This window comes from Xiphophorus maculatus, chromosome 24 (assembly GCF_002775205.1).
Source record: "Xiphophorus maculatus strain JP 163 A chromosome 24, X_maculatus-5.0-male, whole genome shotgun sequence".
NCBI classification, from domain to species: domain Eukaryota; kingdom Metazoa; phylum Chordata; class Actinopteri; order Cyprinodontiformes; family Poeciliidae; genus Xiphophorus; species Xiphophorus maculatus.
The window spans coordinates 6,372,265-6,399,450 of NC_036466.1; the positions used below are offsets into that span (position 1 = coordinate 6,372,265).

The window sequence follows — 27,186 nt, forward strand, 5'->3', positions numbered from 1 at the left end:
GCCAGAATTAATTAAAACTAATATTTATGACATTTATACTGAAGGAAAGCGAGTACTGCAATTAGCTCCTCTGTTACTGCAAAAAATAAATAAATAAAATTGATATTTTCTACCACATTTTATTGTTGTTGAACTCCACACATCATGCAACTTTATCACATCATATTAAATTCAACTTTCAGGACTGCGTAGCTGGAGTACAATAATAAGCCATCTCATCCACAGGTTGTAGAGTAAAATATGACCACTAGAGGGCGGAGTAGGCCTGTATTTCCAGCCAACACCAAACTCCAAGAGATGCGAACAAATAAGGACTCTGAGACGGGGTTGAAGTCAGGTTTGAACATGTATATTGGGATTTTCAGTTTATATGCAAGAGGAAACATTGACTTCAACCTTCTTTGCATTTACTTCACACTTTACCACATTAATAGCTTACAAACTGCACTCTAGCAAACGTCCCCTCAAGGTGGTTTAAGATATGCCGACTCAGACAAATGAGAAGCATGTTGAAGAAGTCCTTCAGCGGAGGCAACCATCAAGGAAGCCGACACAAACTCCCTCTGCTTTAAATACCAGTTAAATTATGTGGAAATATTACTGATATGTCATCATGGCACAAAAGGACACGTGGGGAATGGGATACTTCATGGATAGCACAAGAACCCGGAAAATAAAAGTACTGCTGCAAGGCAAGGAAACCCCTTCATGCTCCGCTTTCTAGGCACTGCTGTCCTTGTGCGCTGTCGGCTTAAGCAGCAATGGCACCATGAACAAACAAGACGGGATTCAAAGCACATTCGGTCTAATGCAAGTCTGATGGTGGGTTATTAAATACACGGTGTAATGCTCTGTACATTAACCAGGCGAATACGTCTCCTTCAGTGTGTACTAAGATGAGATTCCAGTTTGTATTCCTGATTTCAAAAGGCGCTGGGAACCAGTGGTGATGTGGGATGAGGTCCAAAAATCAAGCCAACACACAAGGAACTCACACAGATAAACAAACACAGGCCTCCACCTCCATTTAAACACAGTCCCTCCCAATTTTGCATTAAATAATAATAAAAAGTGTTTTTCCCCCCCAAAGTGTTTGTAATGAGGCTTCCTTTACATTTGCATTTTGTAAAAATATCAATAAATTTTGAACTGAGAAGGTTCTGCAGATACTACAGGTGCATCTCAGTGCATTAAAATAACATCCAAAAGCTTACTTCAGTAAGTTCAGAAAGTGAAATTACACAAAAAAAGATATCCATTTTTGTTCATTTTGCTTATGGCTTAAAACCCAAAATATAGGTTGCAGAAATGTCACATAAAAGCAATAAAAAGATTTTTAATTCAGAAATGTTAGCGTACCGCTAAGTAAGACTTCAATCTGTGATTAGGGGTCCTTTTGCATGAGTCAAGGAAGTTAAGATTGATTTGATAATGACCACTAACTCATCTGCATTGTTGTCTCTGCTGTCTCATCTTCCTCTTGATAGAACTCCACAGAATCTCCATTGGGTTTTACGTCAAGTGAGTTCAGGTGGTGCCAAGTCCTACTTGAAATTAAAACCAACTTAGAGACGCATGAAGTACCCTAATCTCTCCTGGTAAACCACTGGGCTGATTTTGGATTTGATAAAACATAGCAGAACTCAACTTTCCTTTAAAAGTCTTTGGATAGAGCCAGCTCCTTTAGCATTTGTGGATTACCCGTGTGGAGATCCTCAGCATGTAGCATAATATTTCTGTATTAAAATCCTTCTCTTATTTGTCTTATGCAACATTCAAAACTGAATTTTTTCCAATTTTTTTTGTTAGATTCATTAGTGTAACAGAATCCCTTTCTTCTTGTGTATATTTGCCTCAATCCTACATGCCAATGTGACCAAACCTTTATCTGGTTCAGACAAAATTTGTTGGCCAGAATTAAAAAAACAAAAACAAAACAATGTTAAATTCATCAGTCTTTAAATTATTTCATACAAAAGAAAACATGGCAGCATTCCTTAATGATCAACTACTACACCAATATATGTAATCATGCATGCAGACAATGCATGTTTCCCTCTCATTCATACGCACACAGAGACAGACACTCAACCCAGGACAACTCCAGCCTGTTATCACATGTGGTTCATGCAGTGATCAAAGCAGAAACATGTGGTCCCGATCCGTTTCTTTGTTTGTATCCAGTACGTGGCATAGCTTTATGGGAATAAAAAAAAAAAGGAAAGCAAACACATGATTTGGCTCAGACCTGGATCCTTCATACCTACCTGGTCCAGTCTTAACAGTCTTGGTACTGTTTTACAAAATGCACTGTTTGGATTCGGTGGTCGGATTTGGCTTTTTGTATATACAAGATCACCAATTCATCAGTGATCACAAGAGAATTTAAGAAGTTCAGGATTTCATATCAATTTAGCTAATAACGTCTGTTCAGCCAGCTGCATTGTGTCCTGGTCTCAGAGTTCAGCGTTATCCGGTAAGTTTGGTTGCATCCCCGCGTTTGGGCGGTGCGGGTGGTGGTCCTCTTCGCAGTGTTGCATAGCCTGAGATGTTTCCGGACATATAGCCGTCGTTTCCTCCATTGCTCTGCTTCCCCTGGTCCAGTAGCAGCTCCGGGGGCGGCGGAGGCAGCGCCATGTCATCCATGGTCCCCACTGGGTCCAGTTTGCCGGGGAGGCCTGGACCCTGGCGACCCACCGACTTACGTTTCAAAGTCTGGCTGAGATCCGCCAGGAAGTTGGGCTGACCTGAGCTACCCTTTGGAGATGTGGGTGGAGGTGGAGATATGCCAGGCGGTTCTGGGGTAGTGTTGCTTCGCCGCCCTAGGGTGGGCGGAGGAGTCTTTTTTAGGGAGTTCTTTGCCCATATTGAGTTGCTAACAAGGGAGACAGGCGGCGGAGGAGGGGGGGCTTGGGGTTGAGGGTTTACCACGGCTACCCTCGGGACATCATTGCCTGGAGGCGGTGGAGGAGGGAAAAGCTCAGAGACAGGGGGAGGAGGTGGAAAGTAGGCGCACTCGGGTGGAGGAGATGGAAAGTCACCACCTGCCTGTTTGGCCTGGCTTACTTTAGCTTGAAGCGCCAAAGGTAGGTTAGACAGGTTGAGCTTTCCTGGTTTAGGAGGTGCAGGAGGCCCATTTGAAGGGTCCTTTGAAGGAGATCCAATGAAGGAAGAAATGGGACATGGAGAAGATGGGGTGCTATTGCCCTGGGGAGCAAACTTGCTGAGCAAATTCCTCCTGGATTCCTCGTAAGAGGCTGACGAGTTGGCCTTAATGCTGGAGTTCCTCTGAGGGGCTGGAGGGGGCTTCTTACCACCGAAACTGGAGGAGCCAGAGGGCGATCTCCTCAGTGGAGAGCCCATGTTTCCAGAGGGAAGTGGCGGGGGCGGTGGTGTTGGGCCGGTGCTGGGTGCTGGAGGAGGAGGTGGCGGTGGCGGTGGTGGAGGTGGTGCAGGGAAACTGTTGTTGCTCTCTGCTGGAGGAGGGGGGAACTCTGGAGACAGCAGCTGTTGGCTACCGCCAGGCTGCCATTTTGGTTTCGTTTTCACAGCAGGAGGGGAGAGTGGGGCTTTAGGGTACTCAGCATGGTTGACTTGGGATGAAGCTCCTGGAAACTGACTTGCCAACTGCTTCACCAAAGACATGGTAGGTGCAGCTCCCGCGGAAACGCTCACTGTCTTAGTCAGGCTGTGCTGCTTGGGGAGGGTAGGCGGAGGATGGGTGTGACCCTGCTGGAGGCTGGGCTGTTTCTTTAGGTGAGAAGGTGCAGGAGGGGGAGGTGGAGGCGGGGGTGGAGGCGGTGGAGTTGGAGTTGGAGCAGGAGGGAATGGTGATACTGGGGACATGGGTTTGGGTGCAGTGTGAGGCATAAAACCAGGAGTGAAGGTTTTGGGTGGAGCTTGGGGGGGTCCAGGAGGAGGTGGAAACTGTGCTGGTATTGAGCACTGCTGGGGTGGCGGAGGAGGAGGTGGGGGCGGCGGTGGAGGCGGCGGAGGTGGTGGTGGTGGTGCTGGAGCAGGCGGTGGGGAGTCCTCAAGATCCCCGTTATGAGACAGCAGTTCCCGTGGTGGACTGGGAAACCGCTCCTTTAGCGCCTGCTTCAGCCCGTTGGCGTGAACAGTCTGTCTCATGGGGGTTGGTGCAACAGGTGGAGGCAGAGGCGGAGGAGGAGGAAACGTCATGTCGCTGGCGTGCAGTGCAGGAGGTGGTGGGATGAAGGAAGGAGGAGCAGCTGGGTTAAAAGGGCCAAATCGCAAAACCGCCATCGCGGACCCCGGGGTTGGCATTGACGGCGGAGGTGGAGGCGGAGGAGGAGGTGGGACGTTGGTCCTTGCAGCAATGTGATTTACGTTGGGCTTGATGACCTGTGCAGGTGGTGTCAGAGGTGGAGGCAGGACTTGCTTAGCCGTCGCCGGTAGCTTGTGAGAAGTCTTCTGGTTCTGCAGCCGGGTGATGGTGCTGTACTTGTACATGGTGGGGGCCGGCGAGTGGTGCGACACCATTTGCAGTGGAGGTAGTGGAGGAGGTGGCGGCGGGAGTGGTGGTGGAGGGGGTGGAGGTGGACTGGGAGCAGCAGCTGGTTCCTGCTGATCGTAACTAATGCTGGGCTGCGGCTCTGGAGACTTGGGTGGCGGATGTGGAGGTTGTACCGTCTCTGGGGGTGGTGGTGGCAGCATCTGGGGAGGTGATGGAGGCCGATGTGGTTGGATCACTGTCGGTTGTTGCATTAAAGATGGCTGAGGTGGGTGCTGCTGCTGCTGCTGCTGCTGCTGCGGAGGGGGAGTGAGGATGGGGTGGTCAACTGAATGCTGGCTGTGATGCCGGTGGCTGTGGGAGGAATGCGTTGATCCACGCGACGCCTCCATCCTAATCTGCTGAGCAAATATAAGCAATAAATAAATCACAATCTCTTATTTAACATACATTTTAATGTCTGTGGACAGAAAATCATACTTTAGAATTCTCCTCCATCTGGGTTCCTCTCTTCCAGGCTTCAGAGAAAATGGAGCTCACCACACTCTGGGACCGGCCATGAGACGAGGCTGTGTCTACTCCACTGTCTGAATGACCTGAATGATTGGACTGGGACTCTGACAGGATGCAAACACAAGGACCTTCTTTTTAACTTCATGCTGCATTATCAGTGGAGTCTGTGATTGGAAAATAAACTCACCAGGTATACTGGCAGAACTGGAGCCTGACCGAATGCTGGAGGTAGACAGAGATGACCAATCATAGGCTGCCTCTGTCCTCTTCATTGCTTCCTGGTAGTTCACATATAACTGCTTGCCATACTATAGATAAGTACAAACTTCAAGTCATTTATGAAAATACATATAAAAACATTGCTGATTGGCCAAAATGAACTGATTTGGACTCACCTTGGCGATGCGGATGCCATTGACCCACTGGTGCAGGGTCCTAACATCGTCACAGCAAAGGTATTTGATGTACTGAGACTTCTTCTGGATTTGGGGATGCTGATAAAGCAAATAAAAGTAAATAAACAGCCCCATCTAGTGGCTACAGCTTGCATAAGACATAACAACAGGACAAAATATTTCCCATTAATAATCAGAATTTTGCTCAGTAAAAATCAAAAGGAATCAGGATTTGATATACTGTTGAAAGACCCAATCTCTCTCTGGTCATATGGTTAGAAAATAAAGTTTTTTAAAAAATGTTTTCCTTACTAAGCTACATGACTACATTTTCACGCCTCTTCATCTTCTTTAATTGATTTGTTTATTTCTCTCAATCCTTTAACTTCTCCATAATAATAATGTAATTTTCTAGTTTGAACATTTCCAATGTGTCTCTCTAGTAGTTTTTAATTAATTTGTTGGGTTTTTTCTTAAACATCTGTAAAGACTTTTTTACAATTATAGATAAAGTTTGATTTACTTATACACCAAACTTTAACTCTTAACCGGAGCGTTTGATGGTAAAAAAGCTTTATGTTAGTTTCATCTCACCAATGCTCGCAGTTCCAGTTTACGTTCGGATAGCAATAATTGATTCTCTGCCACTTGCTTAGCATGTCAACAAACAAAAGTGACTTTTTCCTTTACCAATTGTTTTGCAGCCATCATCAGAATAATAGATAGAAAAACAAAAGTGTTGATTTTTAAGAGCTTTTTCTATACATGTTAACTATCTACAAAGGTGTTGGTCAGTGATTTCCTTACCTTCAGGGCCAGGCAGTAATCAGTAGGAGCCTTGTATTTGCTGCGGTAGTCCTGTCCATAATACACATTAACATGATCCAACTGCAGGAAGCACACAAGATCTCTGGACGCCTTCAGAGACACAAGATACAACATTATTATGCATATTTCACTAATTATGACAACAACAAAAAACTTTTAAGTGATGAATTAGTAAATTAATTCCTACTCCTATCACTTTGACAAATACAAATTTGAACATTACAACATTGTAATCTAGATTACAACTAATTGAGAAAGAATTCCACAAAATACTAATTAAATGATGATTATATGGGGGCTTTTGAACATGGAGCATGTTTCTAAATTTTCAGATGTTAAGTAGATCGTTTTTGATGGAGAAAAAGGTTAGAAAAGGAAGATAATTTGGGGAATTATGCACGTTGCACACATGCTTACAAAAATAAGAGCACATGTGCACTTCAGATCTAGTACCATACATGATAAATGGCCTGCGTTGTTTGCTTCAACTGTTCTTCAAAGTGATTCAGCACACAACAGGAAATACCGCAGAGCAGACTGTGGATCTGGTTCTCATGATCCCAACTCGCATTTCTGTTTAACCCTTAAAAGTCTGGCATATAAAATGCTGATTTTTATAAGTGTACCTGCTCAAAGTTAGAAACATTGCTTGACTTTTTTTAACTGATACATAAGGATTTTGCAATTATCATGAAACAGAAAATTTCCTCCCATTAATTTTTCTTTTTTATACAGAATGTCCAAAAATACTTAGCAACATTTTCACTGAGTACAGCAGGTTTCTGGAGAATGTAACAAGGTGTTAAAGAAGTAGTGGTCTCAGTACTTTCTGAAATCTCACTTTAACAAAGTTTTGAGGACAGAGAGTTTTTTGTGCATCTCCAAATTTGCTAAAGTATGCATAAACTAACCCTGGGCCTTTAAAAGAAGTCGAGCCATTACAGCAACTTAACATAACACCAAAACTGTGTCGTTAGCACCCATTGTGTTACTTTTAATACAGCTATTTCTAAATCTTCCACCTCTTTAGTAACAGGTATTTGATGTAAAAATTATACAATACTGACACAAATGATGCAAAAACGATACATGTACATGTTATAGAGCATGATATCTCAGAACGGCTTGTATCAAAAACAACACATTTTATAAAAGTTAATTTTTAAAATATATATATCTCCAACATTTTACAAAAATATGTAGTGTTCTTATCTTTATAAAACTACATATTCGCATGACAACCACGGTTATATCAAATTATACAAAAATGATACAAACACTTGCATCAAAAATGATCTGTAGTTTTATAAGAGTTATCTTTAACCCTCTATGGCATGGCGTTGCCCTCAGGCAACAAACCACATAGCTGTACCTCACATTGCTCCTTTATTTTATTTTTTGGGGGGCATGATTTTTGACATATTTTTGTCCAAAAAATAGTTCTTTTATGAATATAGTTTTTGTTTGATTTGTATTTCATTTCTCATAATCAGTGTAGACAATCTTGGTGTTCTAGACCAATGTTACCCTGAGGCAACAAACCCAAATCTGGTTCCAGGAGGTGTCAGAGTCCGATTTTATGATTGACATGTAATTAGGGACCACCAAGCTCCCAAAGAATGCAGGAAAATATTTCTTCCCCACAAAAATAAAAAGTCATGCCATAGAGGGTTAAATGTCACTTTTGATAGTCATAAAAGTACTAACTTTATTAGAAAGGTAGAGGTCTCAAAAATATGTTGGTGTTATAGGATTATTCATAAACACAAGTCTAAGCTGACCTTTGCTTTGCCTTTTGGGACATAATAGATCCCTGAAGCCCTGAGGAGAAAGTAACGCTTTTTCCACGACTTCTTTCCATCCTCTTTGAGCCACAGAATCCCCTCAATCTCTGGCACCGACACCGATCCACCGCAGAAGCATTCCTGAAAGGCAAAAATGAAATAAAGAACAAAATAAAATAGTGTGATTCTCTGTTTTCATTTCCTTCTACCAGCAGTAGAAACAAAACCAAAGGTCGTTTTGCACGTCTTTACCTCTAGTAGAGCTTCTTTATTCCGGTCAGCCATCTCTGATGTCTCCTTCCGCCCCAACAAGTAGTTCTGAAAGGGATTGAAGGGAACAGGACAGTGAGTCGATGACAAAGAGGAGGGGGAGTGAAGCTGGAAACACACCTCGTCTTACGGTAAATAAATTATTCACCTCAACTCGCTTTAGAGTTTTGACCTACTTTCAAGTTCCCTCCCTGACTGGCAGCTGTGTAAGCACTCAGCATGCATAAACTATGTGTTTGCGTGCGCGGCACGAGCAGATTAACGGGCGCTCACCTGGGGGTTCTTGAAGAGAGCGTACTTCTCGATGCGCTCGATGAACATGAGCTTGTTGTGGCTGTCCCGGGTCCAGTTTAACAGGTTCTCCACCAAGTTCTCATGGTCCTCAAATATACGTTCTGGAAAAGATCATGGCGCAATGAAAAACCTGTCGTCAACATCATTAAGCATGCTTAGTTGAGTCAGGATGGACGGCTGGCTTACCCATCTGCAGCTCCGTAATGGTTTCCACCAGAGACCAGTCTGGACTGTAGCCACAGTGAGACTTATCCAGCAGGCTGTCCAGCACCTGTCTGACCGACTGCCGCTCATCCACCATCATGGTCTTGGAGCTCTCGTCCGACATATGGACCCGAATCACCAGCTGAGAAAGAACAGGAGCGTTAGAAACAATTAGTAAAGGTATTTATTGCTTTTTGTGACCAATAAAATACAGACGTCTGTATTTACCAGGCATATTCAACTAAATACATCAGAATATTAACAAAATGTTGATGTATAAACCCAATAAGCAGAAATGTTATGTTACAACCTAAATAATCATGATGATAACTTAACAGACATTTTCACAGGTAATTTGTTCACTTATTTGTTTTCCTTTGTCTTTAAATATCCATATATTGTATGTAATACGCATTTTTATGGGGCTTTTGTTATTTGTTTATGAGATAAGAAACTGAAATGAAACGGTAATTGGTGTTTGTGGGGGGTTTTAAACATAAGGAGTCAAATTAAATAAGCATATGCTTTTCCCCTTTTTAGTCATTTATGTACGTTTGTTTGTGTTGTTTTTCCCATGTCTGAAACAAATGCTAAAAATGCTAACTGATAAAAAAAATGTTCACTGACAGTTTACACTTAGATGGTAAGCTCCAAATTTCAACGCTATAAAATACGGCTGTTCCGAGGACATTGATGGAAAGTTTAGTGGAGGGAAAATATGGTAAACGAGCGACAAAAAACATTTGTACTTGACTTTGAACTGTTTGTTTGGTAGCCGTTTTGGCTCTAATCTCTTTCAAAGGCCAGGCATTATTATATTTGTATATTTTATAGTTACTTTGATGAAAAAAAACCCTCTTTTTCCAAAAATTACCATTTTATCCTCATGTCTGACCGACCAGTTTGTTGTTATACACAGACAAACAGATACGCACCGTCAGCACATGACAGAACTTGGACTATATTCAGTTTGATCAACCTTGATTTACAAAGTTTCCGTTTGTAAACTCAGTCAGTTCATTCAGGCTGCATGAAAGCGAAAAAGAGCTTTCCACAGATAACAGGAACATTAAACAGCTTTCAGTATCCGTCTGTTCACAAACATGCTGAACTTGAAAACGTTGATACCCGTTTAAAAAGCTAGTAGTTGCAAAGCTAATTGCTAATTTTAAAAGCTAAAGACACCTTAAAACATAAACTTATTTTGTCTTTGTTAAAATATTCGATTCTGTTTTGTAGCTTGATGGCACTTACACCTCTACTCCTGAAAAAAAAAAAGCTATTAAAACAAGACTTTAGGAGTGCCTGAAAAACATACTTTGAAACCTAATGAGGTTAAAACTTTACAATAGCTGGAGGCAAGTTTTAATTCCTATTGCTGAATCCAAACCGATACAGCCAATAACTGCTTCCCAACACCTCCAATTTTTGTTTTGCCGACCCTTTGACCCGGATGATTGAGCTGAAACCCAAACCAGTGAAGGCACTACGACGGAGCCTCAGACATGGGGAGCCTGACCTACATTTCTCAGAATACAAACCGACTCACCCCCTTCTGAATCTCTACTGCATAAAAGTTGATGAGAAATGTTGAATTTTTAATTCAAATACAACGAAGCTGATGGAATTGCATGCACTCAGCGAATCACTGATTCTCATGTTGCAGCTGTACCAAGCTTCCCTTTATCTGGTCATGTCAAAGAAGAGCCCTGTTGGTTGGAACACTGCTGGGTTTCACCCATTAATCACACATTTAAAAAAAGGAACACCATTCTGCAAAATGCATTTGTCCTCATTCACACAGTCGGTTCATTCATGTGGAGTCCAGTATCGATACATAAATGGAGACAGAGGCTGCAGTCGTCCAGTCAAACATCAGAGCAGGTTACGGTGGAAGTGGAAAAGCAAAAAAGAAAAATATCTGCATTGTCTTTCAATGCACAGACTGACTTCTTGCTTCCACAATCAAACGCTGCATTGACCTATTTTCCCTGCGCTTCGTTGCCTCGCCATGGATGAAGTTCAAAAGCGTATCTGACAAGATGATGAGTGCTTCATAAGATCGAAGGAGTTTCATGAAGACAGATCGAGTCTGAAAGTGTTCAGAAAAAAAACAAAACGCATTTACCTTTTTGACCTGCGCCTCCTTGATTTTCTCCAGAGCGACACGGATCTTCTCTGCCTTGATCTTGGCGGCTTGCTCCTCCTGGATGGACACACAGGAATATGTTTAATCCATCATGGCACACACACGGCTTCTTCCAATTTAAGCTTTTTTAAAAGTTGAAATGCCGCAAACTACATAAGGATTTTTCTCTCCATTTTCGTAGCTTACCTGCCCTCTCCAGCAAGATGCCATCATCTCCATTCTACAGGTTAGCAATGCTTACACTTGTGTAATTAATATGTTATATAACTGATGTGAATCGTTGCGGTTGCAGCTATGACATTCTCTCAAACGTGGCACTCCATCATTCTGGATTCAAAGGAAGCTGCCGCAGCTTCCTTTGATCCTCTTAAACAATGCTAGGAGATTCCTAAAGGACGCGAGGCTGCAGATTGATGCACCGACCCTTCAAAGAGCATCTATGAATCCCCAAAAAATATAAAATCCTCAGTAGAAGTGGGAAACATTGTAAAGTTGTTCCACAATGATCGTCGGCGGGGATGAAACTGGGTAAAAGTCTGCGGCGGCGTGGGGGTTCACTGACATTCACATGTGCACCCAATGTGCACAATTTGACAAACCAAAAAAAAAAAAAACCCGAGATAGTAGGAAGGAAGACGCCCCTCCCCCTTGCCTTTTCCCTTCCTCTCTTCAGAACAGCAGCCAGGCTTTGGGAGCGTGCCCAATCGATGGAGCATAATCCCCACAGATATAGTAGGAGCCGAAGGGGTCAGCCAACCAGAGAGCTGCTTTCTCAGGACCCTCCAGCCAATCGGCGAGAGACGATGGCAGCCTCCGATCCTGAGGCTAAGCCACAGTGGCAGGGATGTGCGGCGGTGGAATTTGGGTGAATGAGGTGCTGAATATTTGACGACGTCTACAGATGTGTTCGCAGAAAGAGGGTGAGGGGTATAAACAAAAACCACCCCCTCCTCCCTTTGACCCAGACTGTCTTTTTCACATGAGTAGCTTCAAAGCAAGCAAACATTAATGGAGTCGGTGTGGCCGAGTCGGAGCGGCCGGCGTTCAGAGTAAGAGGGTCAGGGTGGGTTTAACCTCAGATTTAACCCTCTGACACCGGCAGAACTCCTGTTTCTGGTCCTACTCTACTGACACGTTCACACCCAGCCAGTTTTCAAGAGCTCTTCTACATAGTTGGGGTATTTCTTTTTTATTTTTACTTTGGCACCCTCACACTTTAATGTCTTTCCACTCTTTCCCCGCCTTGCTCGCTCTCATCAGTATTCCACATTCGCGAGTTCATTCTCGCGGCTTGTGCATTGCAGGATTTCCCTTCTAGGGGTGAGCATTTATCATATAATTTATCATTTATCGCGATGACAAGAAATTGGATTTATCGCTGTCGAGTTAAATTTAAGTTATTGACAGTAAATAAAAGAACAACAATGTAATTCCATTTTCTTCACAGGTCATTCCATGAGAGCGTCAATAAATATCGGGAAATTAAATGCAGTTACTGTGTGCAGTTTAGTGATATTAGTGGTATTCTGAGGAAGTCAATTTCAAAATGGGAATGGTGTTTTTCCAAGAACAGCATTTGCTGTGGCAGCCACACAGTTACCTAAAAATAAGATATAAGTTTTTTTATTATCATAATTTTTATTGTTATCACAATATGCCACACAAAAAAAGAGATAAAGCTTTAAGTCCATATCACCCACTTCTCTCCAAATTTCAGTTCATGATTAAATGACTGCTCAAAAAAATTAAAATAAAAAAATCAAGATTTAAAACTTGACGACTATTCCCGGGGATTTCAAAATGCCCCAAAATAAAACTTTTCTACTGTCACCACATGCTTTCTGAGGAGGAAAAAGGCTTAATCAAATCATTTTGTGTTAATTACATTTAGGATTAGACTGGCCTGTTTATCACAGAAACCGATCTGTTTTATGTGACAGGACTGCACAAGCTGATTTATGATAAATTTCTATATAATTGTAAAAACTTCTGAGATAGAGACTTTGTAAATCTAGCCCCGGTTTCAACTTAAATAATGGAAAAGCACTGCATAACATTGACAGATACAAGAAACATTAAACCTCAAAAAGGTTGATACATTAGCTTGACAAGATTATTTCCTCATAAAACAGGAAGTAAATCAACAGTAAGCCGCATGCAGAAAAAACACGGAAAGGAGAACCAACACAGATCCAAAGACAAAAGCCCCCATGCATCTGAATAATGTTTAATAAAGACTAACTCATGGTGAAGTTAATAAGGAAAAATTAATTCGATACTATCCATCCTAAAAACTGCAATCAAAGCCTTCATACAGATAGCTGAATATGGCGATCTTGGTTTTCCCCAATAATAAAGACCAGGGTTCCCACACATTGTTATGGTAAACTACCAAACTTTTACTGATACAACTTTCCAGAGCCTATGCCCCCATCGCTATCCAGATGTCAAAAACACTCAAATCTAATTCCAAAATTTTCCAGACTGTGTCAGAACCCTGAAAGATGGATTTTTTTCCCCCCAGCAGGCATGAAGAGACTCCACAGGCACCCAGACCGATCATGGAGTGTAAAAGGAAGTCACCTTGGTCAGGAGGTGAGAAGGCTTCCCAGCTATGCTTTTCAGAATGAGTGAGGTTTCTCGGTCCAGATAGGAATGCTTGGGTGAGGAACAGGAGATAAAAAAAAGAAAGAGCAGAGGAAGAGACAAAATACAGGGAAGTCAGTGCCAGATGATTATCTGAGGCTTATTAATTGCAGGTGTTGTGATTCTTTAAAAAAAAATAAGAATAAAGCAGCGTGGAAAAGAGAGAAGACTCTAAATAAAGCACTCAGCGGTTGTGGTTGTCATTAGCTGCAGCTGTGGGAGCTGAAGGAAAGACTGTGTGAAGAGTGAGGCAAATTCAGATGTAGTTTCACTTACAGTTCAGCTGCCTTCACACATCATTTTACAGCAGTTTTTACATCTCATTGTTTTATGAACAAAACTGAAATATTATGATCATAGCGCTGCAGAAAGGGTTTCAAATGAACTAAAAATCTGAAAACCACATCCATACACAAATAACCATTAGATTTTTTTTTTATAAGAACTGCTAAATGTTTTTTTTTTTTAAACAGGTGTAAAACATTCCCAAAAACCCAATTTGAACACACAACAATGTTTTGCATTTTCAATACCATAAAAGCTACTTTCCACAATTACAGTTGACTGTACTCCTCACATGCAAACTTACAGTGGCCTGGTCCACTTCACCCTCGCGGGAGGTGAAGTCAAGCTGGCGTCTGGCCGGCCTACTGCAGGCCCGTCGCAGTGTGACATGCTGGAAAAGTCGGAAGGTGCAGGCAGGCAGGCAGACGAGCGGGTGCGTGTGTGTTTGTGGAAAGAGGCCAACGATAAATCAAAGGATGCAAACAGAAACAAAGTGAACACATGCAGGAGAGAGAGGGAGACATGCAGGATAACATGGTTGTTGTGACCCGACTTGTTTTTCTTCTTTTTTTGGACGCCTGTTTTTCTTCGAGCTTCTACAGGCTAGAAATAAAGCTGAGATTTGCTTTGCCTAAAAGCAGATTAAATGCGTCTTACCAACACTTTAGAGCAGTGTTTCTCAAGCCTTTTCAGGCTGAGGATTAAACACTCACGGACCACCTAACTTTAAATGATCACCGCAATAACACAACATGAAAAAAGGATTTTTTTTTTATTCCAAGTGTTGTGTTAATTATATTTTAGAACTGTTTGTAATTTAGAAGCAGGATAAGAGAAAAATAAAATTGAGTTGCTTGGTAGAAACAAACATTTTCTTTCAGCCCGAGGAAAGCCCGACATAGTCTATTATTTTATTTTAGGTGTTTAGATGCAGTTAGTCAACGTGGGGTGCAGCGCTGCTCACCACCTCGCACTCAGCACGCTACGTATTGTAACAGTGTCTTAAAACAGTTTTGTAAACTCACCCCGAAAAACTGAAAACTACCGTACTCATCCTGACATGAATTTCTCTGACTACATAAGTAGTCCTGGTGTTTTCTTTCCACTGGTATCGTCGGCTTTTCTTTTGAGTGACCTTGTCATAAGCCACTTATCCATTATTATTTTTAAACACAATCCTTTGGTAAGCTAACTGTACATGTCGCACTTTGAGCTCACATCACAGCAAATAAACGGTTATTTGCATGCAGTACCTTGATGACCGCAGTTTGAGAAAGACTGCTTTAGAGGTTCGTCTGGTTTAGTCAGAGAGCCGGTGGTGAGTTCCAGGAGCCCAGAAAAAGTTGTTAACATTGCAATCCAAAACTTTGTAGATTGCAGTGGGTTTCATTACACAAGAGAATGCACAACACACACCAAAAACATGCAACTCAAACTATCCCCCTTATTTTGCTGTGTGCTCTGTTTTTGGTTTCCATGCAAATATCATACCTCTGTGCTGGTCTGGTTCTGCCCTTGCGAGCTCGGACTGCCCTGCTCATCTGCCTCTCCTCCCGTCATCCCTTTATCCACATCCAGGGAGTCCATGCTGGAAGCCGAGGCGCACGCCGAATTAATGCTGGAGCGCTGCGACTGAGCCTCCTGCTCACAGGCTGTGCCCACCGAACCGGTTCTGCGGTGCTGCCTGCCACCGGACGATCCGGAGGAGGGGCGCCGCAAAGCTGTGGAGGACACTGAAGACGAGGAAGACGAAGTAGAAGAAGAAGAGGAAGTCTGACGCGCTGCTTCATCCATGCTGAGGGAGGCCTTCTCCAGCTGGGAGGTGATGTCGTCCAGGGAGATATTGGAGGCCGCGGATCGAGAGCTGGCGCTGCCGCCCCGAACCGTGCTGGCCGGCGACGCTCTGGCACTGCTGCTCGTGCTTCCTGAAGGAAATGTTTAGGGAAAAAAAAACACTGAGAACACAAAAGTGATCTACCACAAAAAACAGTCAACTTCGACACGTTCAGAAATCCCTTTCTTTGGATCTTTTACAAGTGGAAAACGTTCTCTAGAGTTTTTAGACTCTCAGGAGTTTTTAGACTCTATGCTTGCCCATTTCAAGTATAAAACACAAAACTTAAACACATTAATGCAGATATATCTACAGATGTCAGGATGGACAGATGAATGGACAAAAAAATAGACGGATGGATGAAAACAGCCTTCTCTCAGTTAATCTCTAGAAATAAAAAAACTGGATCACATCTTCTTTATCAACTTAACCACTTCATCCTTAATGAAGCCAATGTGGATGTGGAAGGATATTTTTTAAATTTCAAGTTGAAAAACAATTTTTAATATTCTTCAAAAAACACAAAACCTAGTGAAAGAGCAAGAAATCCTTTCATAAAAACCCTTTTGTGTATTTTTCTGTGACTGGACAGAGTCTGACTGACTCCTGCTTCCTGTGAGCCGCTGCTCATTTGGTCAGCCTTTTCTAATCTGAACCAGCGGAGAACAAAGCCGGCGCTCATTCTCCCCTCGCAGCGACTCATTTAAAAGCACCTATTTATCCCGAGAGAGTCAAACTCAAGTCTTTGTAATTCTGCTGACCTTTGATTTGCACACAAAGCAGGGGAGTAACTCATGACACAATCTCCTTAAAATGCAGCACGCTGTAAAGAGACTGAACTACCTCCGCTGTTTCCCCCTCCACTGGTGCCAGGGTGCTTGGTGCTGGCACTGCGGCCCCCGGGGCCCCTCTGTTGTCCCTTGTTCTGGCTGCGAGACGCTGAGTTTGGTTTGGAGATGGTGCTGAGCTCTTGCTCGATGGAGCAAAGGTCGGCCATGAGGGCATCCAGGTCGACGGTGTCTCCCTGATTCAGAGCCTCTGTGAAAAGATTTCACAGGGGATGGAGGAGGAAATAGGTTCATTATGGAGGGAACTCAATTTATTAGGAAATTATTTTTGTTGTGCTGCCTTTTGACACCCGAGTCTCACCATTTATGTTGTACATAGAGAAGCGGTAGGAGAAGTTGGCTATGTTCGTCTCCTGCCTGAGAGGCGGCTTCTGCAGTGCTTTTTGTGGCCGACCATCATCCAGACTCTATGATGAATGAAAAAAAAACAACAAACAAAAAAAAATCAGCAAACACCGAAACACAACCAAGGCAGGGGATCATAACAACCACGTCTGACTGCAATGCTCCTCAGTGTCTCACACACAGCGCTGCATGTCTGCACAATGTAAAGTGAAGGGGAGAGTTGCTAGGAAACAGAGACAGGATTAGCAGTGTTACGGTTGCCATGGATACAGCCTCTTCCTTATTTCCTCCTGCCTGTCTGCCTACCTGTGTGAGCTTGTCCAGCTCACCCAGCCAGGCCCCAAACATCTTGTCCAGGTCCTGGTCCTCCTTGTCGCTGTCCTCCTCCGCCCCGTGGTCCAGCTCGTCGTCCGACACCTGATCCATCTGCACACACAAAAATTTGAAATTACTATATTATAGATTACAGGGATGGGATGAGAAGACACCAATTTAAAATCTCCTGGTGACATCAGCCAGTGAAAATGATGCAGGAGAAATTAAAGGCTACACACAACATTTAAGACCATAATAAGGACTGAAATGTGCTGAACTGAGGGACTTCACAGATGTTTTTAGTGATACAGCACCCCCAAGTGGACAGAAAGAGTAGCTCAGCTGAATATAAATGAAGTCATTTCATTGTAAAGCAAAAAGTCAAATCAAGAGGAAGCATTGTTTCAACTGATGGCAAAAATAAAAGGTAAAACTTAAAGAATAGGCACGTACTCTTAATAGGAGTTTAGATTTTTTATTTTATGAATAACGTTTTGATTTTTAATCACATTTTGGCAAACATAACTACATCACAAATCAAATACAAAACAAAATCCACCGCATATATGTGCCATTACACATCACTGGATATAAAGAGGTTATTAAATGAATTAGTTTAAAACCTAGGACTTTAGAATTTCACAGTGTACATAAACCTAAATTTTACAGCGAGAATACCTAAAAATCTTGAAAGCATAAATGAAAATCAACCTGTTAAGTGTCAAACAGCAAACAGACATTTTTCTGAAGCAAAAATGCTTTTGAATCACCACCTTTAATACAGGAAATACTTCCATTTATGGATAATAATGCAGCACCTTTAAATTTAACATATTGAACCCAATAAAGCTATAAATAACATTTACGTCTTAATACGGTGGTTGGAGCTGACAAGCAATAAGTGAATATTTTAACTAGAACATGAGGAGGAGATACTATTGATCACAATATGAAGATCTGTGGACAGTAAATGTGAGTCAATCCTTTGGTACAGTCCAGCAATCTCCCTCCAGAGCCGTCTGATGGAATATTCCCCAGTAATCCCATTGATGTTTTCAGACGGTGTCACTGCCTCCAGTTATCCAACCCATGTAGTGTCAGTCACCAAACTGGGCCTGTACCAAACCAGGATTAACTCCTCTGATGACCCTCATTCGTTTGATCCGGGAAAATATTTTTTTTTATGCTTTTATGGGAATTCCTGATCTTCTACAAGAAAAGCTGTTTAAAATCCATGTTGTGCTACAGGAGAGACGTAAAAGCTTGAAGTATATGTGGTTGGAGCTGAAAAGCAAAGCAGTACTGGATGGCAACGCAGACTGAAACCCCACAGCAGTTGGGAGACACTTGTTACAGTGTCACATTACAGCATTGATGATGGATAGCTTCCTGCCTTGGCATTGGGACTTGGCCCATCAGCTTGAATAAGAAGGTGGGATATGCATGTGCAACCTAAAAACAAACCAAGTAAATCTGGGTGCGAGCGTGTTTGAAATTACATCCGTCCTCTCGCAAGCGAGTGTGCGAGGCGGAACAGGAAATGGCCTGGATGCGCAGAATTCCTCATTTCCCTTATGACCCGCTCCGTGTCAGGAAACTCCAGCTGTCCTTCTGTTTTCTGCACCACTTACTGGGAAGGGGAGATATATGAGAGTGTGGGAAGACAAGTTGAAAATGAGGTCCAGACTCCTCCACCCTTACAGCCATCAAATGGACCATTTACTGAAGCTTTGTGGTTCGCCAGATTACCATTCAGTCATGATCATTTCTTGATTTGGGTACATGTGGCTCCAGCGACACTCACCGACACTTGTTTTAGGGTTACTACACATTTAACGACACAATATTTTCGAGACTTACATTTCTAGACTTCTAAATAAAAAATATAAATACAGTATTTTACTCTAAATTCATGGGAGATATTTCTGCTCAGATCCAGCTTTAATCCATCCTTCAAATACAGAGGACAGTAAAACGGACCAAAAAGAGATTAATGGTTGGATTGTTGGAGAGGACAAAAATGTATAAATTACAGACCAACAACTGGATGAATGGATAGATTGACAGATGAATGCAATAATAGACTGACGGTGAATGAATGAAATGAATCAATGCAACAATGGATTGATAGATAGTCAAGTGGATGACTAGTGGAGGGACGGATAAACGAATCCACAGATGGATTGGTGGTCGGATAAAAGATGGACACAGGTTTTCAACAATAGGAAAAACAGTATCCATGGTTTCATTTTGTCTACATTGACCCAGAAAATATTTAGGTTTCATATCTTCAAGACCTGATTTAACTTACAGCAGATGAAGTGTCAGTCTTGATTAAATCTAGACAAAAATAAGGTAAAAAAAAAAAAAAAACGAACAAAAAAACCCAGAGTAACAATCAGTGCATAACCTAAAACAAAGCGCTCTTCGACAATGACTCTAGTTATGTCATCCTAATGGAATCACAGCCTCAACCAGAGATCCTGCTGCAGGTTTAAGTGAATTACCACCTGCGGCCCAGCTTTTAAGCTTATGGACCATGACCTGGCCGAGATGCAGGGCTTGGAGGAAGATGCTGTGTGTCTGAGAGTGTGTATGTGCAGGAGCATTATCACCATTGAATGCCAGCCTTGGCCTTTTCCCTCCTGATACAGAGCTGCGCTATTCTTTCTTGTCTGAGCATGACCGACATTGATCTGGATGGGTCAGGGGTCTAAACTGAATGAGCAGAGGTCAAAGGACTTCCCAGTGGAGTCTCTTTTCCAAGGTCTTTTTGTGAACGATTGCTCTTGTAGCTGGTGAATCAACAAAAAAGGAATAAAGAGAAGAAAGTATAGTGTGTTTTTGTCAGAATAAAATGCGCCAATCTTCCAGCCCATACCGATTATTGGTTTTCTTTGAGGTCTGGCCTGCAGAATCTGATTTTGACAGTTTCTAAAAGTTAGGAAATCGAAATATTTTGAACACATTAAATACATTTTTTACTATTTGAATTTTATCAGCCAGTCACTGCATGGTCACAGCTGATCAAGGGAAAACCAACCAAATTTAGACCAACTAGGACGTGCTGTGGTGGCAAAGGGGATAGCGCGACCCATGTTTAGAGGCCTCGAGTCCTCGATGAGGCCGTCAAGGGTTCGACTTCCGGACTCGACGATATTTGCTGCATGTCTTCCCTCTCTCCTGTCAGCCTACTTTCATATAAGGGACACTAGAGCCCACAAAAGACCCCTGGAGGGGTTAAAAACAAATAAAACTTAGACCAACTAACTTGTAAATCGCTAATCAGGAACAGAAAGGAAGTCTTCTTACACTGAAAAACTCTTCTCATGAAACTAGAGAAAGTATAGCACTTAGCCCTGATAACAGCAAAGAGGTAGGAGGAGGAAAAGCGAAGGAAAAGAACAGAGATCTATCTTTAGCCTTTCAGTTCAAAGAGTGTCAAAAAGATTAGAAGAGCACAGAGTAAAGACTGTGTAACAAAAGGAACAGATAGTGTATGTAAATTTTTAATACTGCTGAAGAAATGCTTAAAAGTGTTGGATTTTTGGTCAAGCACCTCTCCCTTTGTGCACCGTGTATTTTTGTCACCAGAGAAAGTAGGTTAATAAGTGACTAACTCCCTGACTTCTAGTCATATGACTTGGAATGACTGATCCTGCCTGAGGGATAATTTCACACCAAACTTGACACACAAACCACTGGCATCATGTCAGATCAAAGGATTTGGCTGATTATGTCTTTGTCATAACAATGCTTCTTGGTAAGAAGTCTCTTGCCATTACAAAGTCTTTAAATTAAATTGCACCACATCTGTATAGATTATATATTTGTGTGCGTTGTACCAGAAGAAGAACTGCATAACGGCAAACAACTTTTCTTACTTTCGTACCAAGTTTATAGTGCATTTAAAAAAACAAGAGATCTACACCAGGAGGCCCCAGATCTCCCTGCTTCTTTCCATTAGTTGGAGAAAAATGCATGAAATTACATCACAGGTCAGGCTGGGTCTTCTTGGCTGAATCCTCGCTAAATTCTGTTTGTGTAATGCCGACAGAGAATCCGTGACCATTTGGTTCCCATTAAAACGTTATTTGAGATTGACTAACAAGTTTTATGATTCAGCTTTCAGGCCAGACAAGTAGTAGTCTTAGGTCTGAGGAGTTTACAAGAACGGTAAGTTGCTGACGTCTCAGTTAGCAACAGGCATGGGTCACTGGGGGTTTTCGTAAGCATTGAACAATCACTATGAGGTGTCCTGGTTTTTTGCTTGATTCATGACCAGTGTTCAAATACCAAAAGCTCAATAAACGTGGGTTACAAATAAATCCTTTCATATTTCAAACAGACAGGAAATACGAGGGCTGAGATGTGGAAAATTGACATAACTAAATAAACAGTTTGGTAGCCAGATACTTCCGCTTGAGCTAATTTTTCCATCAAGCATTTCTAAACAGGCTATTTCTAGATCAAATGTTGTCTCCATGAACTGAAAACTGAATCAATCTTGTTCTTATATCCATTCCCCCTCTCCCCCATATTACCCTCACAATCCCACCTCCCAACTGAAAAGCCTTAACGAATTATATAATACTAGCAAAGTGAGCCAAAATTAAAGGGAAGCACTTTGGAAAATAAGAGAGTAGGGAACAAGAGGTCATTAACAGAAACTCATTAAACTCTAAGAAAGCATGAATAGCTGCTGCGGTGCTTGGCTGTAGACACAGATTGGGAATTCTTCAGAGTTTAGTGGGATACAAACATTTAAAGCTCTTAAAGTCGCTGGCAGCAGATGCAGGAGCTTCACCACTGCTAAGAGTGGCTTTAAATCTGCCAGGTCTGAGGATTACAGCTAATAGGCCAGTTAAGATGTTCCCCAGTACAAAGTCAGAGGAGAATAAATTGGGGACAAAGTGGTGCAATTAACCCTCCTGGTGGGAAAACATACACAAAACAATGCTAACGGCTAACATTAGCTTCCAATTCTCCTAACAGGCTAAATCACATTTGAAGCCAATTAAACTAATATAAGATTAAGCTATTAATGGGTCTATTCTTAAGTTGGTGTGGAGCATGCATCATTTTGCATGCAAAAAAAAAACTACCATTAAAACTTGAGCGTTTCCTAGTCAAGTTTATTACATTTTTGTTACCCTAGCAGCTACTTTAAGAGGCTCCTCATTGGTTGCTGGTCATGTTGCCCTTTTGTATTATTGCAATCCTGCTGTTTTCAGACTCAACTTTTAGATTTTTTGTGGCCCGTGTTTCTGTTCATCCCTTAAAAAGTCAACTATTTAAGGCATGACATAAAGCAGTTTTAATAACAGGAGGTTTGAGCATGTTTCTGTTGATTATCTCTCAGTTTAATCAATTAATAAGCAACTATATATACATGCTATTTATATACAATATGGTCCAATTTGAAGGTTTCCTCAACAGGATAAATTTCATCCTCCTGCTCATGTCATCCAGTTTGAAATGTGCTTCCAGACAGATTATGACTCATGACTTACACATACATGAGTCTAGTTGTCAAAATAGCCTCCATGGGATAAACTGAAGTCATAAAACAGGCACTGAAATCCCAAGACATAGAATATCACAAATGACATTCGGCATCACAACGACCCTGCTTAAAAGCCTGTAAAGTCCATCTTGTGATATCGCGTGTGATGAGCCTGTCAGATCGAGGCCTTCGTCAAAGAACAAAGCCTCCCGGTCTTGAATGCTTGGTCTCATTGCCACCGAGATATAAAACAGATTCGATCTCTCTGCAAAATGCGAGAGCGTCTAATTACTTCCAGGCTTATGTTTGCAACGCAGATGATAGTCACTCACTCATATCCACTGCTATTTATCCTTTTCTTTCTTGTGCATGACTAAATCCAAACCACAACAACACAGAAAATATATAAAGCAGTACGAACCTACCCACTCACTGTGCAACTGAAAAAACCCTCTGCATATAAAAGGAGCGGCGTTTTGTTTCAACTCCAGCTTCTAACTAGCTGTGTCTGACCTAAACCTTTGACCTTTAGTGAATGTGATATTCCACTCTAAAGGTAACATAATAATGTTTGAGATAGATAAATATTGGGCTGATTCTAGTTATAACAACAAAGATGAAGCCTATATCTGGCAACTTTCTGCTTACAACTTTCTGTACATGACAATTTTGGGTAATCCCCGGGTAACTGTGGCTCATCTTGCAATAAGAAAGATGTGGGTTTGATTCCAGCTTCCTCCTGCCACATGTTGATATGCCTCTAGGCAAGGCACCAAACCTCAATGTTTCTGCATCTCTGAGTGCAACTAGGCTAATGCGGCTCTACTGTAGAGCACTTTAAGTGGTTATAACAACAATATAAATATAAACTCAGTTCATTGTTAGCTGGTTTGTCTGCGTTTCATTAGACGGACGTAAGAAATGACGACTTGTGGTTACAAGCGGGCAAAATTTTCATGAATAACAGTCTTTTGATAACTTCACAGTCATGGTCAAGCTACTCTGAAGGAAACCCAGACGGAGTTTACAGTAAGCAATGCTAAGCGAGCTAAATTTAAATCGCTAATACAGGAAAGTTAAAAATGCCAATTCTACCAGTAATTGTGCACAACTCAATCTAAATATAAGATATGAGAAGAAATCTGTCTTTTGAAGCAGACATGTTGTAATAAGCAATAAATGAATTAATCGCATGACAAATTAAAACCAAAAGCTGGATGAAAAAAGTCTTCAGTCTGATGCACTGGTCTTAACTACTCTTGTTTTTTAAAGGGGAGTTTTGCTTACACAGACTTTGTAATTAGTTTATTGTATGTTTTTTTGTTTTGTTTTGGATATTTAAAATGTCTTCCAGTTTCAGTGTGAAAAGTTCATTAGGATTTTAAGTTTATTAATCTTTGAGAATTTGTTCTTGCCTTTGCCGTGGTATTACTAGAAAATGGTTTCAAAGCAACAATTTTATATTTATTGCAATAACTTATGAGACTATTTATTGTCCAGCAAATTTTGATGTTTTCTCAGGCCTTTTTTGAAGGACATGTGCTGTTCTTTTTGTAGAGTTGTCTTTTATTTAGATAAATTTGGAGGATTGTAATCATTTTCAGTGATGCAAAAAAAAAAAAAACTGTAATCAGCCACAAAATATCTGATCAGTGCTTCTTTAGCAGTCACCGACGTCTGTTTTGGCATAATTTCTGAAATGTGGAAAATACTGTAAATATCTTAGAAGCAATAACACTCTTGTTTTCCACTAAATATTAATGTCACTGTATTTTTATATCAGGACTGGAGTAGTAAAAAAAAGCAACATAAATCACATAGAAAGGAGAGACTGTCGTGAGGAGCTGGTTAAGTGCAGCAAAGGAAGAAAGGGGTTGATGGATGGACACAATACCAGGGGAAGAGCTACCATTAGACTGCGAATAGAGTCGGGGGCTGATCGCCAAAGCAGCGGCTCCGGCGACATCAGTCAAGCACGAGCAACAGCCACCAATCAGACGCACACATACGGAGTCAGGATCAGTCGAGCGTGGCATGACACAGCGGTCCCGGACAGTTTATACAGCCAATTAAGAAGGAGGGGTGCATAAAGAGCTGACGGGGGTCGGAGAGAGGAGAGGCAGACAGATGGAGAGCAAGAGCTGCACAAACCCAACCTGGAGAGGAGGGGGATAGTGGAAGTGCACGGTCACACTGGTGGGTGGGAAGTGTGAGGACGCAGCAAGCTCACCAGTATCACGGCGAGGCGAAATTCAGCAGCAATTGTCATGGCAACACACGTGCACACGCACAGATCTCTGCCACACGAGCCTCATCACTCGCTACGCTACGCTAGTTCCTTTCACCACAAACAGAACAACCATGTGCTGCGTTCCATTGTCTGTCTGCATGGAAACATCAGCAATAAAATAAACAAGAAACACGAAGGTGATCTGTGCTAGGTGAGAGCTCTCAGAACATCAACTCTGTTCGCTCATGAACAAACATTACAGAGGAGGCGTCAGCTTCCCTGTAGGGCATGAGCCCAAATGTGAAATCAATATTCCTGTCTTTTCCCTAAAGAGATCAGGTTCCATCCAGACGCATACACCCCATATACACACACACAAACACACACACAGAGGGGCTCAGGTGGTCTGCTGTAATATGTTCACACACCAACACCAACTTTTAAGCATGATGCAGCACTGCTGCTGCAGCAGCAGAGGCTGGGAACACAGAGATTATCCAGTGTTTGGTCAGCGGAGGGTTTAAATAAACCAGACTGCACCTGCAGTGTGAATTAATCAGCATCAATGCTGCTTCATATCAATGGTTTCTGCAAACAGGTATTAAGATGTGGCAAATCTGACAATGTTATATGCTGGAAAGCTTTTAGAGAATGTGACAGTTATTTATCGACACTTCATATTTCTGTCAGCGTTTCCCCGCAAAGGCAGTCAGTTTGATTAAGCGGACAAAAATTTATTGATGAAACAATTACATTAATCACAGTAAGCATGGTTATTTTTGCTGGCATTGTGAGCTACTTAGAAGGATTAACAACATTAGAGTTGCATTATTTAGTTGGTGCCATTATGTTTTCAGTTTAGGGCTGCAACTAACAATTATTTTAGTAATCAATTGTTATATCGAGTATTCTGATGATTGGATAAAATGTTCAAATTCTGCAAATATTTTATTTAACCACATAGGTCTTTTTTACACAACATTAGAAATACAATAAAAGATGCAAATAATTAAGTCATTTTTTTAAGACCCGAAAAATTTGCCGGACTCGTTTCCAGCCATACCTCCTCCAGCATTCCTTGCTGTGCCAGGAACACACAATCGCATACCGCATCCCCCCCAAACGCCTTCATGGCTGCATCTCAGAACCACCAGGAGAGATCAGCTCAAGGGTGGCGTTTTAGAAGCGCCTGCGCCTGAAGAAAACAGTTGCCATGATAACTGTGATCAGCTGTGCGTGATGTGCACGGCTGTGCCGACGGGCGTGCCGAGTGATACGGACAGCTGAGTGGAGGTGTTAGTGGGAGTCTGTGAGTGACAATGAAGCAGTATGAATCGCCAACAAGCAGCCACCTGCTCGGTCTGGTCGATTATTTGTATTTGTTTTGTTTAGCTTCTCCTATCAAAAGGTCTTGTGCTCCGTGAGTCGTCGGCTCATCACAGTCACACAACGTTAAGTCAGCAGTCTAAACACAGATTCATCTGTCTGAGCGACAAAGAAAAGCAGCAGCTTTATCTTTTTCTCTGGCTGAATGAAGCCTACAGTATCGCAGCTGGCTTAAAGAAGGCTTCTACAATTTACTTTGACTTTGTTTTTAATGAAGAACATTTGGGGCAATTCTGTATCAAAAAAAGAACAGAAATGCAGTTTGAAAAGGATATTTTTTTAACTGCTGCACATGACATTCAGGCACAGCTGGGACACTAAAAACCAACTTTTATACAGTTTTTATTCTCAAATATGGGTACAATCTTATTCAAAAAATGTCTAAACCTCAAAACTGACTGTTTTCAAGTGGTTATGTTGTTGTATAATCTTTTTATCCAGGCATTGACAATGCCTTCTAATTCTACTTTATTCCTTTAAAAAAAATCTAACCAAATCGCCAATCAGTTCTATACTTTACCAATTTTTTTAAATGAGTTTACTTCTGATGGAAGTACAAAAAGTATCATGTTTTATTTATTTCCCTTGACTGAAGCGTATTGGATCATGACTTTAAACACCAAATACATACCAAACTGTGATTGTTGTGTACCTTTACAACCCTAGTAAAAAGTACAGTGCATATTCATTGGTTTTTCTATGGAACATAACTCCAATTTATTGGTGAAAACTCTGAATGACGTCCTGTGTTAACCAACAGACCTCCATGTTATGCTGTGAGAATCTCTTGTCTCTTTAGTAAAGAAATAAGTTCAGTTTGACAACCAAAGACATAGACAGCAAAGAGGAAACGTCTAAATGCTATAAAGCAGAACATCTT

General features: G+C 41.7%; 1 protein-coding gene across 5 annotated transcripts in view; it reads right to left on the reverse strand.

Annotated features, from left to right (window-relative positions):
- Positions 1-333: 333 nt before the first annotated feature.
- Positions 334-27,186, reverse strand: part of LOC102234542 (ras-associated and pleckstrin homology domains-containing protein 1-like) — a 40,834-nt gene continuing 13,981 nt past the window's right edge. For 3 of the 5 annotated variants that reach the window (XM_023329420.1, XM_023329421.1, XM_023329422.1), the window contains exons 3-18: positions 17,176-17,295; positions 16,826-16,931; positions 16,520-16,714; positions 15,334-15,767; positions 14,147-14,233; positions 13,495-13,569; positions 10,891-10,968; positions 8,745-8,904; positions 8,538-8,659; positions 8,247-8,312; positions 7,992-8,135; positions 6,190-6,300; positions 5,383-5,481; positions 5,175-5,295; positions 4,955-5,091; positions 334-4,872 (exon numbers count right to left, since the gene is read on the reverse strand). In XM_023329420.1, coding sequence (XP_023185188.1) covers positions 2,470-4,872; positions 4,955-5,091; positions 5,175-5,295; positions 5,383-5,481; positions 6,190-6,300; positions 7,992-8,135; positions 8,247-8,312; positions 8,538-8,659; positions 8,745-8,904; positions 10,891-10,968; positions 13,495-13,569; positions 14,147-14,233; positions 15,334-15,767; positions 16,520-16,714; positions 16,826-16,931; positions 17,176-17,295 — 4,458 coding nt within the window. In that variant the 3' untranslated portion in view covers positions 334-2,469. The remainder of the gene's footprint in view (positions 4,873-4,954; positions 5,092-5,174; positions 5,296-5,382; positions 5,482-6,189; positions 6,301-7,991; positions 8,136-8,246; positions 8,313-8,537; positions 8,660-8,744; positions 8,905-10,890; positions 10,969-13,494; positions 13,570-14,146; positions 14,234-15,333; positions 15,768-16,519; positions 16,715-16,825; positions 16,932-17,175; positions 17,296-27,186) is intronic. The other 2 variants (XM_023329423.1, XM_023329424.1) reach the window with 2 other exon arrangements.